Source organism: Chelonoidis abingdonii, chromosome 7, assembly GCF_003597395.2.
Source record: "Chelonoidis abingdonii isolate Lonesome George chromosome 7, CheloAbing_2.0, whole genome shotgun sequence".
Lineage (NCBI taxonomy): Eukaryota > Metazoa > Chordata > Testudines > Testudinidae > Chelonoidis > Chelonoidis abingdonii.
The window spans coordinates 79,803,644-79,817,049 of NC_133775.1; the positions used below are offsets into that span (position 1 = coordinate 79,803,644).

The following is a 13,406-nucleotide window of genomic DNA, read 5'->3' on the forward strand; positions in this document are numbered from 1 at the left end:
CCATGTTAATTTTGGGGGGAGGGAGGACAAAGTTTGTCAAGTTCTCTTTTTTTAATGTTGAGCATTTGAAGCTGCTGGAAGTTTGAAAGTAGTCTCAGCAGAGGTGGAATAATGAGCAGCGTGCAGGTAAACTAGTCAAAAGTGCATAATTTATGGTCTCTGGTTTTTTACATGGTTTTCTCATTTATCTTAGTTCCATAGTTTAGAATTTATCATCACTAGATCTAATGAAAAATGGGGAGGTGGAATAGCGAAAATGTAATCAAAGTTTTTTTGGGAGGGTGGAATTTGGGGTGGGTGCTGTTTTTTAAACCTAAATTTAGCCAAAATCCCCAATCTATATAAGGGGTATTATGCAGGTGCTGGCTGCAGCTCCATAGTTAAATCTGAGTTCCTGTATATACTGTAAAGCAAAACCTTAGCACTAATCCTGCATATTCCTTATACCAAAAAAATGCAGCAAATACATGGGAATGTTGCACAGACATTGCTAAAAGTTTGCATAAGGGTGGCAGCCAGAGGAATCTGTGTGCATTGTATTATTTTTATATGTTAGCAGTGTAAGGCAGAGTTTCAGTGTCAGGAATCAATATCACATATGGGGCCCTGAGATATGTTAAAGGTTTTCTTAACTAGGCATTTTCTTGGTTTTCAGGGATTGAACGAGCTAGATGTGCAAGTAATTAAACTTAATTCAAAGCCAGCGACTTTTTTGGTGGTGGGAATACACATGCACATGCATGTGCACATACGTGCAAAATTCTGTGCAGCCAATGTACCAGTCTATCTAAATATTGCCAATAGTTACATGGAAATATCATGTAAACAAACACTCTCTCCAGTTTAAATACTGTTAAATAGGGCTCATAAGGATTACAGTTACATGCAGTAGGCAGAATACTTTAATCATGTTGCTGTGCTTCCTTGTTTACTTATTTAGATTCAGATAAAGGAAGTGGTGAGGCTGAATAGCTGACAAGTTTTCTGAGAAGAGACCATTTTGTACTTAGAGGAAGCACTTGCTCTCTTGGATATTCTTGCATCATAACTCAGAAATGAAAAGTAAAACGGTTTAACAAAAGATCTGGACATTTCATAGGCAAGTGGGTTATTGAATTTGCTGCAAGTAGCCACAGGCAGGAAATCTATGGCTGCCTGTTTCATTAATACTACTGGCATGAAGATTCTGTAACTGCTTAGGAAAAAAGAGCTGAAATGGATTTACAAAACATTCCCTATCGCTCAGTGGTGGTCGCTTGGAGCCCAGATGACCTGGCAGACTACTTCAGAAAAGTAAGTTTTGCTGTGTTTTGTCCTAGTATGATGGAGTAGCAAGTCACTAACACCTCTGTGCTAAAAAAAAGAATATTCTTTTACACCAAGAGCAGAATTTGTTGCATAAATAATATAAAATTATCTTTTTGAATAATCACAGCAGATGCCACTTCAGAAAGGGATTATACCTATCCTGAAGCCCTTGACGAATCCTGAAAAGTGTATTCTAAATCAATAGGAAGAGAAAGTGATGGCTTCTCAGAAAATCACCTTATCTTTGGTACTAATGTCTTGCTGATGTAACATTTGGTTTGGATCTGTAAAAGTTAAGGATTCTAAATCTATTTTTAAGGTAGAAAAGCATTATATGCAGGTCTTGTAAGGCCTCTCCAATGAGAATTCCTGTGACTTTCAAAATTAAAGATCCTTACTAATCACGATGCACACATGATCTCTGATCTGGACTGAACTGCTTTCCTAATTAGTGTTACAAAAGCTTGTTATATGTCAGGGCTTGGTTTAGAATCCACAGTACCTTGTCTTTAGTAGAAGGGAAAAACAGATTCTCAATCTACAGATCACCTCATAAGCTCCAATCTTTTGAACAAGGATGTTTGAGCAAAAGGGCTATGAAAACTTGCTTAGGTTGACACACAAAAGAGTTCTTCAGTATCTGAGTTGGGGTTTTCAAAAGGGAGTAGGTGCTCAGATTCAATGAGCATTGGGTGCTTAAATCCGAGCCTTGGACGCCACATCAGGCCTTTTGAAGGGACATGATGAACTGAGTTCCGATGCTAGCCCCAAAATGAGACCTGAAATGATTTTTTGTCTGAACTCACATAAACAGCGCCAAATACTTCCTTGGGAGATTCCACAGGGTTGAGGGCAGCATCTATGCCTAAGGAAAATTACTCCAGGATACAGCAAAGGGCTAGATGGAGGGAGAGAAATGATAGACATTCTTTCCTCCAAAATAAATACAATGTATAGAATATTATCCCTTCCCCACCTCTTAGCAGCTGCTCCTATTTGTAGAATGCCCATGTTGACACCTCATCTTTGAAATTAAAAGCATTTGGCAATAATAATATAAATAGTGACGGTAATTCTTTGGAGGGGAAGATTTAAATAAAAAAAGAGATCCTGCTACCCATTTCCTCCCCCCTGCCTCAGGATCCCAACTGACCTTCTTCCTCACCCTCCCCATCTCCTCATTTCCTCATCTCTTCTCCCCTGCTTAGGAGGTTGATGTCTCATCAGGCTTCCTACACATCCCCCCTTAACCTGCTGTAGCTTTTCCCCTAATGCACTAACCTGGACATTGCTGGGGCTTTCACACCTTTTGATACCTCTTTAGCCCCGATGAGCTCTTAAATTTCATTTTGCAGAATGGAGGATTTTACACGAGGAGGGGCACGACAAATTTAAAAGAATAGGCAAAACTCAGTGTTGATTTACCCCCTGCAACCTCACTGATGCTAAGAAAACTGCAAAGGGATGTGTGTCAATGCTGAGTTTGGTTCATTTTTACTGAATCTTAACTCTAATCACTTATACTTATATTTTCCATAATTTCCCCCAGGTTTTTAAATAATCAGCAATACCTCCCATATGTTTCCGCTCTGGCTATAGTGCATGTTCACAACAAATTCTAAAACTTCCATTACAGTCTGGAAATTTAAACCCAAAAGGTTTGCCAAGGCTTTTAATCCATTCCAGGAAACCAGTTTCAAGTGGATATGGGACTAATGCCAAAGAAACCTAGGCCAGTTTATTATTTAGTATTGAAATCATGCAAAATTCATGGTTTCAACAGCTTTCACTGGGTTTCATTTGGGGGAGTTGGGACAAGTTCAAAACCAAAATGCAAAGTGAAGTTCATGGGTAGCAAAGATGCACAGATCAAAGCCAAAGCAAACGCTTGCCGGATTGCCTGAGAAGTGAAACCGCCAACTTTGCAGTACTCTGGTCCTAACTGTTTTGCTCCTGCTTAGCTGTGTAGTAGAATGAAACCAAGATCTTGAGATATCTTAAATGAGACAGAATTTATCGTAATTGAGAACTACATTATTTAAATCCTAGTTCAGCAGATTAATAAGGAACACACACTTTTTAACTGGTGCACAGGGTTTTAGATCACCATTAACTGGAAACACCAAGTGGGGTGAAATGGGTTCCTGGTATGAATTACTGATCAGTTTATTCTCTAAGGGGCAAGGAATGATATGATACATATCCTTCATATTTATATGGCCACCCATGACTGTAGTATTGGAGAACCTCACACTCTTTTGCCTATTAATCCTCAATGACATTCTCTTCTTCAGATGGAGAACTGAGGCAGAGGATCTCTCCCAAAGTCACACAAACTCTGAGCATAGATCTGAATCCAAGTATCTCAAATCCTATGCCCTCACCACCTCCTCTTTCATTAGCCCTCACAATTTGTATCATATAGAGTTGTAATTCAGGATGCTATTTGTTATACTTAGGAATGTGTAAATCTTCTTTTGAATCTTACTCATTTATTTACCTCAAAATATCCTGCAGCAGTGAGTTCCAAAGGTTGAGATCCACTTTTTCAAAAGCGGTCACTAATTTTCTCTGCCAAAATGGAGATACCATGGGGAGGATTTTCAAAGGCTCTGAGCAATACCAAATCCAGATAAAATCACTTCCGTCAGTGTAAATGTCCACACAGAGTGTAGGTCAACAGAAAGAGATTCAGGTCTCCTGACTCCATAACTCTACCACATTTAAAGCTTTTAATTAACAGGGCTATTAAACTAAAAGGCTTTCCCCAAAACATCCTGTGTTCAGAAGGAAGTGATAAAGGGCCACCATTCACAACTAATTTCTCAGACTTTGAGAAAAAGGAAGAAAGTTCACAATTGTAAATGTCTAAACTCACTTAAAACCAGAAAATAGAATTTTCAGCCATTGGCAAAATCATAAAGAAAACCAGCTTAGGTCCCTGTCATACAAAACACTTCCTACAAGGTATAGCACTTCCTACCACATTGCAGCCAGTGTCATGGTAGTAAGTACTATGCCAGGGAGGAATTATTTGTAGAATTGGATCCTTCATTTGTACGAAGTCTTTAATACAACCTGAATCCTAAAATGCTTTCCAGAGTTAGGGTCCGTTGCTGCAAATACATGAGTAAATGGAGCCTGCTGATGCAAGTAAAGTTTCTCCTATGCATAAGTGTTTTCAAGATCAGCCCTTAAAACAGTACAGTTACAAGCTTAGATCATATTCCCTGTTCTGGAGCCGTATAAAGGCGATAGAATGCTCCCTGGGGAATTTCCCCAGTGCCAGAGTGTCCTCCTAGTGGCACAGGGCAGAATAAGTGGCTACGGAAAGCAGACTACTACAGTCCAGACAAGCCCCTAGCCAAATCATGGTTTGGAGTGTGCAAAGGCAGCAAAAAGCCACCTTTGTGCTCCCCCAATCTGAGCTTTACCAGCTCTGGACCTGATCCAGAGTCCATTGAAGTCAGTGGAAAGCCTCCCATCTTCTGTAACTAAAACTGAGCATTAACTCTTTGGACATGTAAAATCTAACGCTGTGCTCTCATGTTACCCTAGGTATACTCAAACACAAAGTTTAAGGAGCTCTCTGTAAATATCCACAAAGCCACTACATTCTTCTCTTTCAAATCTTTCCTGAAATACTCCTCTTCCATGATACCTACAAAACACTCAACAATAGCTAGGCAGCTGCAACTGCTGATGATTATGATCACAATCCTCTGTGACCTTGTGCCCCCATCTGTTGGCTGGGTTAACCTGGAATCTCCTGTCTTATATTTAATTTGCACGCTCTTTGAGACAAGGGCAGCGTTTTCATTGTGTGCATGGATGCAACTGCCACAATAGCATCCCATTCTAGGTGGGCCCCGAGATAACTCCTTATTGCCAATAATCTTAATAATGAAGAGAAGAAAGTTAACAGATCATGTACAAAGTTACAGGTGTGCCATTTCAGCTTAGAGGAGACGTGTTAGCTATAACAATGCTGAATGTCTAGTAGCTGGGAGCAGGACACCCTTGCTCTGTACTCCTTGGCTTTGAACATTCTGTGCCATACAAGTCCAAGATACCTGCAGCTTGAAAGTGCAGTGTCAAGCTCATCTGTTTTCCAAAGCTTTTGTTGGACAAGGTGATTGCAGGGAACTTGTTCAGCTTCTTTTCAGGGAAGGGCAGGAGTGGTGTATTTTTTTTAAAATGTGTGCAGAGATTGTCTGACGGGGCCTTTTCATACATTTCTCAAGAAAAATAAATCAGTACATAAATAAGGGGCCAGGTGTGCTGGCCATAGTAAGGAGCAGCCTAGATCTGCACCATGCAAGTGGGTGCAGCAGAGGATAGGGGCAGCAATTCTGCCTGGCCCTGATAGCTTTGTCTTATTTACGACACAAATATAGCTAATACAGTCTAGCTAAAATCTCTAGACAAGGTTGTGCAGACTTCAAGATATGCTAGATTGCTTTGGGACGGAATCATATGCTTAAAGCTAAGCTTGGGCACAAATGCTTTGCCGAATTGAAACCTTAACGTTAATCTTAGATTTAACCAAGTGTGTAACAACAATCTTTTTCTCTCCATTCACAGTTAAAGTATAAGGACTGTGAAAAAGTCGTCAGAAAACACAGCATAAGTGGACAAAGGTTTTTGGTAAGTGCAACAATAAAATTCCATATTTACAATAAAATCGTCACTTGGCTGCCGTTGGGTTTGCAATTAAGGACATTCCTTGTGTTCTTTGTGCCTCTACACAGTTGCTTACATATTAAGTTCCAGATATTCAAAAAAGGCACTTAACTCTTATGGAAATCAGTGGGAGTAAGATGCCTACATACTCTTAAGGATCTGGGCTTAAAATTGACATCCTGGTTTTACACCAAAGATCATTGTTTTAAAACATGAACACTGAACACCAAGACCCCCATGGCTGCATTTAGCTTGAATCCATTTGACATTGTTTTTTTAAACAGAAAGTGAAGGTTCACAGCAGCAATATTTGCTTACCTTCTTTCTGGTCATTTATAGGAAATGCTTGTTTTTCATGCATTAGCAGTAACCTACAGCTTGTCAGATTTCTCCACCTACCTTCGCAGAACAGTGCAACCCACTTGCCTGTAAAAGCTAACCCTCTGCTGGAGACTACTTATGCCAAGGGCTGCCATTTTAAGCCCCTATGGATAAAAAATGATTGTTTTCTGAAACTGTATGTATAATCAATAGTATTTAAAATCACCACAACCAACAGGCCAGATTCACCAGGGATATAATTCAGTGCTGCTGCACTGAAATTAATAGATATACTTCGATTTATCCCTGCAATTCATCTGGCTCAAACAAACCCATATTTCTCATTTGTACAGCCACCATTATCTGGTCTTAATTCCACATCAGTTGACAGCATGTAGGTTGACATTTTTATTTTGATAAAAATGTCATAATTTTCTTTAAAACTCAATTTGGAAATGATCCTAAGGTACAATCTGCCCTTGTCTTTCATGGAAAAGAGCACAGGACTCAAAGCACAGTGGGTCTTTGCAAGTGAACCTTGAATCAGAACCTAATTTTGTCCTTTGAATGTTTGCATATTCGCATGCACAGATCCTCCTGGTAGTCAGGATTCAGGTCCCAGTTTTTAGCTAGCAGAAACAGAGTTTTATACACGTACTGTGACTGCCCTCATGTAAAAGAGTGGCATTAGAAAGTCATGCCTTTTCCTCAAGCAACATAATCTACCTAGTGTCTCCACTGTTGAAAATCCGATCCCATCATAAACATAATTATCTGGATGAAATCTAGACTCTCTAGAAATGGCAGAATCGTAATGGGTCAGTCATTAAACAAGGGGGCTGTTCTCAGTCCCCTAAGTGCATACATTATTTCAAATTTCAGAGATGGACAGCCCAGATCTGGTGGTAGGATCTGGCTCTTATTAAAAACCTTGTTGCAGAAAAAAATTTACACAATATGGGGGGTATTGAACATTAGTATAAGATTGGTGTTCTAGGGAAATGTACCTTAAATTATGTATGTTAGAGGCCCCAACGTGATAATCAGCACACAAAGACTTAGTGACAGCCCCGTCACAAAGAGTTTATAATCTAAGCAGACAAGACAGACAAAGGATAGGAAAGGAAACTAAGGCACAGAGAAGGGAAGGGATTTACCCAAAGTAGGTCAGTGATAGAGCCAGGAATAGAACTTCTGTCTCCTGAAACTCACTCAGTGCCTTATACATTGTAGCACACAGAGATTTTAGCCTAATAATTACTCACTGTCATTAAGTGGAATTACAGAGTCCTGTAAATCAGTGTGAGGGTATATGCATATGTACACAAAGTAATAAACTGACTACAAGTAGAGCTAGTTGAGAAAAAAGGAAGTAATTTCACAATTTTCCACTCTGAAAAATTCATTTTTTCCCTTCAAAATTCTAATTATGGACTAGCTCTGTAATTAGTTAAGGGGAAAATTTCCCACAAATTTCATTACAGTTCTTCCCAGCTTCTAGTTTTTTTTGTTTGCTTGAAATGACAAGTTTTGAAAATCCATCAAATTTTTGCAATTCAAAACGTCTGCTAAAAATGAAAGAGTATTCCACCAGGATACCACCTTCTGCTGGATAGAATGAAAACTGCTCTACTGTACATTATAGGTTTTATTCCGCTCAAGCACTAGAACTAGAGTTAGGCAGGAAACATTCTTCCTATCCTGTGAAAATTTTCAAGATTTCAAAAGTGTGTTGTGTGCATCAGAACAAAACTGAGACCTTTCAAACTTTCATTAAAAAAAAAATACACAGGAAAAAAAAAACCCACCCAGAATAGGCAATAGCCTGATGGCTAGTGCACACCAGCTTCAGAGTAAATTCTAATGTGTACCAGCATGTTGTGCACTAACTGTCAATGTGGAGCCTGCTGGCATTGATGTAGTCTGGGACTATGTCAATGCATATTAGGGAAGTTTTAGTGCACAACACACTAGTGCACACTAAAATTTACACCCCAGCTGGTGTGCACTAACACACCATGTAGACGAGCCCCTAGGCTTAAATTCCTGCTCTGAATCATCTTCCAAGTGTGTGTCCTAACCACCAGGCTCACAGTCGCTCCTGCTGAAGCTATTGCATTTTGTATAAATAACTCTGTAGTCCAGTGGTTAGAGTAATTTATATAGAATCCAAATATCTTATAATGTTGGATAAGGATAAGTCTGTAAATTAAGAAACATAACTCTGGATCTGTTGAGTAACATGGTATCATTTTTGTATTGCTGGGTTCTTTGTATGGCTACGTGAGTGAACGTGACACCTACAGGCATTCACTGTTAGTAATGTCTGTTCCTCCAAACATCATTTGCTAGCTTCTAGTGACTGGTTTGATATGGAAAGACACTGACTATAAAGAGAATCTGGAATGCAAGGCACTCATTTGGGCTTTGAGAGACACATGTTCAAGCCCCTGTTCTGAATCAGAACTACTCATTCTATTCTGGCCCCAAGACGATTTGTGATGAATGAAAAACCTTTTCCTTGCAAAACTCCTAACCAGCTGTATGAGATACGTGTGTTTAAGAAAAGGAGGATCTGAGTTCTAGCTCCGCTGTCACTGTGAAGTCCTCAGTGATCATGGTGTGCAGCATAATGCCATTTCTGAAACACCTATGTGGCCAAGGATCTTTGACTTTTGCATTGTTTACCAAGTGCTTATGATACCTAACCAGTTTAGAATGTTTTTATGCAGAAATGGCCTAGCAGATTCAATGGTTGACCTTTACTAGGCAGGCCAGTAGCTGCTGCTTCCTCATTTCTCCCAATATAATTTTTGTTCGTTTTTAACTTTTTGCCTACTAGGCCATTGTATACTAGAAAACCTTCTGCTTACTGCAGATGCAAAGCACAAGCGTAACAATGGGGAAGAAGTGATAAGGAAAAATCTAGCCTGCAGAGCAATTTGTAAGAAATTAATTGCTTCTCTTTAGGGTAATTGTCTTTCTAACGACTTTTGTAAGATGTAGAAACTGCTAAATTACATTTGGATAGCCCGATACTGTTCGGAATAAATGTTTGTGGGTTTCGTGTTCACTCACAAAGCCATGCAAGCAACATGATAATGAAAAAAATGGCACCGTCCCAATGAATCCACTCCCTAGTTTGAGTAATGATTTTTACTCTGCTGACTACCTGCATGGAAAAGTCCTACAGAGTATATTAGGGATTAAATCAATAGGATTATTTAGAAATTAAAACTTTGTAGAATTTAATGGAGAGACATGTTCTTCCTACAGAATTTTTAACCCAAGCTACTGAATTTAACAGACAACCACATTCCTTTAATAGAGTCCTAATGGTTGGTTTAAATGTATTCTTAAATTTTATGATTCTATAGGATGTTTCCCTAAGAGAAATATATATTTCACCACATTTCACTAATGTTAGTTCTCCAGAGCCAAGGACACCCCTGGAGACAGCAGCTTGATTCTGCTCTAGGCTGAATATTCTTTAATAGAGTTGTTCACCACCAAGGGGGGCTCTAGGTATTTTGCTGGCCCAAGCACGGCAGGCAGGCTGCCTTCGGCGGCACACCTGCGGGAGGTCCCCGGTCCCGTGGATTCGGCAGCATGCCTGCAGGAGGTTCCCGGTCCCGTGGATTCGGCGGCGTGGCTGCGGGAGGTCCGCCGAAGCCATTGGACCAGAGGGCCCTCCGCAGGCATGCCACCGAAGGCAGCCTGCCTGCTGCCCTCGCAGCGACTGGCAAAGCACCCCCCGTGCCTTGCCGCCCCAAACACGTGCTTGGCGTGCTGGTGCCTGGAGCTGCCCCTGTTCACTACGTTTAATTAGAGACCACTTATTGCTCAGATGAGCCAGGAATATCTCAGCCTGACTTTCAGGTTCCAAGAGGAGTTTTGAAAGCTGGCAGGTTAAAAACACATTTTTACTTTCAAAACTGATCAGATATGGTCTGAAGCTGACACTCATATATGAAATCCCACAATGCCATTTTAAAGTTGTTTACCATGTCCTTTTAAAAGCACATATAACATTCACATCTTTCACTTCCCTCGTATTGAGCCAAATTACGCCACTGAGACACTGGACCCTGTTGGAGGTAACGTGGAACTGCACCTGATGGGAGGGATGGGCACTTCAGGAAGATACATCTGCTTCTCCTGGTGCAGGAGGCCAGCTCCTTGGGGGAGGGGAAGACATCACTCACTTCCTCTTTACCCCCTTTGGCACAATGTAGGGGAGGGAGCTGTTTCTATGACAGTCGCTGGCCGTTGCACAAGGTGTGCAAAGAAGCAAAGGCAAGGCTCCTTGTGCCCGCCTCCCCACCCCCACACATTTGAGCTAGGCCAGGGACAAGCTAGCTCTTTAATTGTAAGTATATGAAAAAAATCCATGAGCCATTTCCTAAACAAACACAAAAATTAAAAGTCAGCTAAAATGTGCAAAACATGATGAGTTTTTGCCTTAAACCCCTGCATACATTAAAGTTTCCTTGTGTAACCCACAGTATGCTATCCCTGATTATTACGTCATGTTCAATGAGTCCTCCAAACACATGATACCAGTGGTGCCCTTAGGACTGTGCTAAACATCTGGTCATGGCAGGTAACAAATATATCTGTGTAAAAACTTCATTGAAAAACCATAGTGCAAAGCTTGCCTGGCTTCAGAGTGTGTTGCCAGCATAAGCCTCCTGACCCAGTTGAGAAAACCTGGCCCCAATTTCATGGTTTCATATTGACATTGTGAAGTTTACAGTTTCTCATGATTTTGCTGTGCAGCTTGGAGAAACTGGGTGATTTCAAAGGAGGGCAACCTGGAGTTTTTGAGTTCGTTCCAACCCAGGCTCATTGCAGAACAAAAAGGTGTGAATGCAATTTGAATCAGAGAACTCTTGAGAGTCAAAACCACAGAGCATTGCCCATTTCTGCCTCCCACAACCAGGAACAGATCTTTTCATTTAAACACATACACAGCGCTTTTGAAATGGCAACGGTTTTAAAAAAAATGTTGTGGAAAACCCCCCACCTTTTTCTGTAGAGCTCTCTGAGAGAAGCAGAGAATTCACGTATTGCCAACAAAAGTGTTATGACCATGGGTGAAGACATCAGTAGACTCTATGAACTGTGTTTGGAGTTCAAGTCTCATCAGGGTTAGGTCTCAAGGGGAGGTGGATCTCCACTTTGCGTGAATTGGTGCATAGAGATGGGATGTATTATCTCACAGGAAATTTCACTTCCTTGACACCATGACACCAGAGATTTATTAATTAGTGGGCTAGATGCGTCCAGGGCTAGGGCAACATTAAGTGAGGATCAAGATCTAGCAAAGCAGAGAGAGAGAGAGAGAGAGAGAAAGGGAGAAGACAGAAGAACTAATAGAAAATGTTTTCATTAAAATGTGTGTCCATCTTTGTTTTGATTTAAGCTGCTTGTACATTTCCCTAGGGACCATGGGATGAGCCTTTGGGTCACGTGGTTATAGTTTGAAATGCATTCTTGTGTATGCTTGAAATTTTGCCTGTTTGCTCAATATAATTCCAGTAACTATGACAAGCTACAGGGAAAAGGCTGTTGGATGAAAAGTTTTTATACATTGCCCCTAGGTGCAGCAGTTCAACATTTTAAATCTCACAGTAAAACAGTATCAGTTGAGCAGCATAGCACCAGCAGAGACCCAATTACAACACAGCACAGCATGGTACCTAAGCACACACCTAAATTTAAGCATATGTGTAGTGCCATTGACTTCACGTTAGTGCTTAAAGTTAGGCACATGCTTAATATTTTGTTGAATCGAATCCTAAATGCTGAACAGTGGCTTAGGTTTGTACCTGTTCTTCATTCGTTTTCTACTTATCATGCAGTCCTGTTAATTATAATGTTTTGACACATGAAAGAATATTAAAGTTTCCTTATCTCCCAAGCTGTCACATGGACAATTTTGTAACATATACCTTGTGTGTTTCTGTTGCAGAACATGTCTGAAAATGATATTCAGAAATTTCCCAAACTGAGTGTGCCGTAAGTAAATCCAAACCAAATCTCGTGTTTCAAAATGGATATGTTGCATGAGTTGGAGATATAACTCCTGGACATGCACAGGGAAAATGGATAGTGAGGCCTCTAAAATGTTGATCTAGAGACCTGCTGTTTGTGTTATCTCAGGAAAGGAAAGGACACATTCCTAGAGAAAAACAAGAAGTGAGGAAAACATGGCATTTGTCACTGTGTGGAAGATAACTAGATACAGACTAAAAAACCCATTGGGGAAATATTCAGAAATCTTTGTAACTGGCCTCACCTTGCTCCTATGGTTAATGACAGAACTCATTACTGACTTCAGTGGAAGCAGTTAGGCCAATGCTGAGTGCTTTTGAAAGTACCACCTGCCGAGTGTGATTTCATTGCTCAGTTGGATAGAGGACTTCCATCCTGAAAACATGTGAAATATGTCAAATTGAACACTTCATCTAATCTAGTTACTTTTTTAATGTTTTTCATCATGCCCTATCATGTTTAGATACTCATTAAAGATAAATCAGACTTAAGACTGGAACAGCTTTCCTGTGGAGCTGTGGGTAATTTGAACCAATTTATATATTTTCCATTCATCATAGCAAGTTATTGATTAAAATTATATTTGCATTAAATTAACACTGAGTAGCAGTGAGTTCTGCTGTGTGCAAGACGTCACTATGAAAGATAAGAGTTTCTTTGTCTGTTCTGTAAGATACCTCTCATTCTTTTGGTCTCATGAAATAAATAGTTTTCAGTTATTTGATGATCTTTCCCTTTCATGTGTTCTGTTGATCCCCTAGGCTTGCATTCATCTTCTTTTGTTTTCTTTTAAATTACACATTTTTTATATTTTAGGGCTTCAGGATTATTCTCTTTCAAATATTGGTCATTAAGAGTGACTTGAAAAAAATAATGGAGATATATACAAACAGATATATTAGTGTCTTATGTGAGTAATATACATGGGCAACCTAAATGGAGGAGTTATTGCCAGATCCCCCTAAAACTTTATTGATTTTGAAAAGATAAATTATGTCCACTGTATTTTCTTTGTTCACTTTACCTGTGATAGAATG

The 13,406-nt window shown here is 40.0% G+C and overlaps 1 protein-coding gene across 1 annotated transcript in view; it reads left to right on the plus strand.

Annotated features, from left to right (window-relative positions):
* The first annotated feature begins 981 nt into the window (after positions 1 to 981).
* LCP2 (lymphocyte cytosolic protein 2) overlaps positions 982 to 13,406 on the plus strand; it is a 55,703-nt gene continuing 43,278 nt past the window's right edge. The window contains exons 1-3 of the mRNA XM_075068067.1: positions 982 to 1,293; positions 5,893 to 5,955; positions 12,287 to 12,333. Coding sequence (XP_074924168.1) covers positions 1,216 to 1,293; positions 5,893 to 5,955; positions 12,287 to 12,333 — 188 coding nt within the window. The 5' untranslated portion in view covers positions 982 to 1,215. The remainder of the gene's footprint in view (positions 1,294 to 5,892; positions 5,956 to 12,286; positions 12,334 to 13,406) is intronic.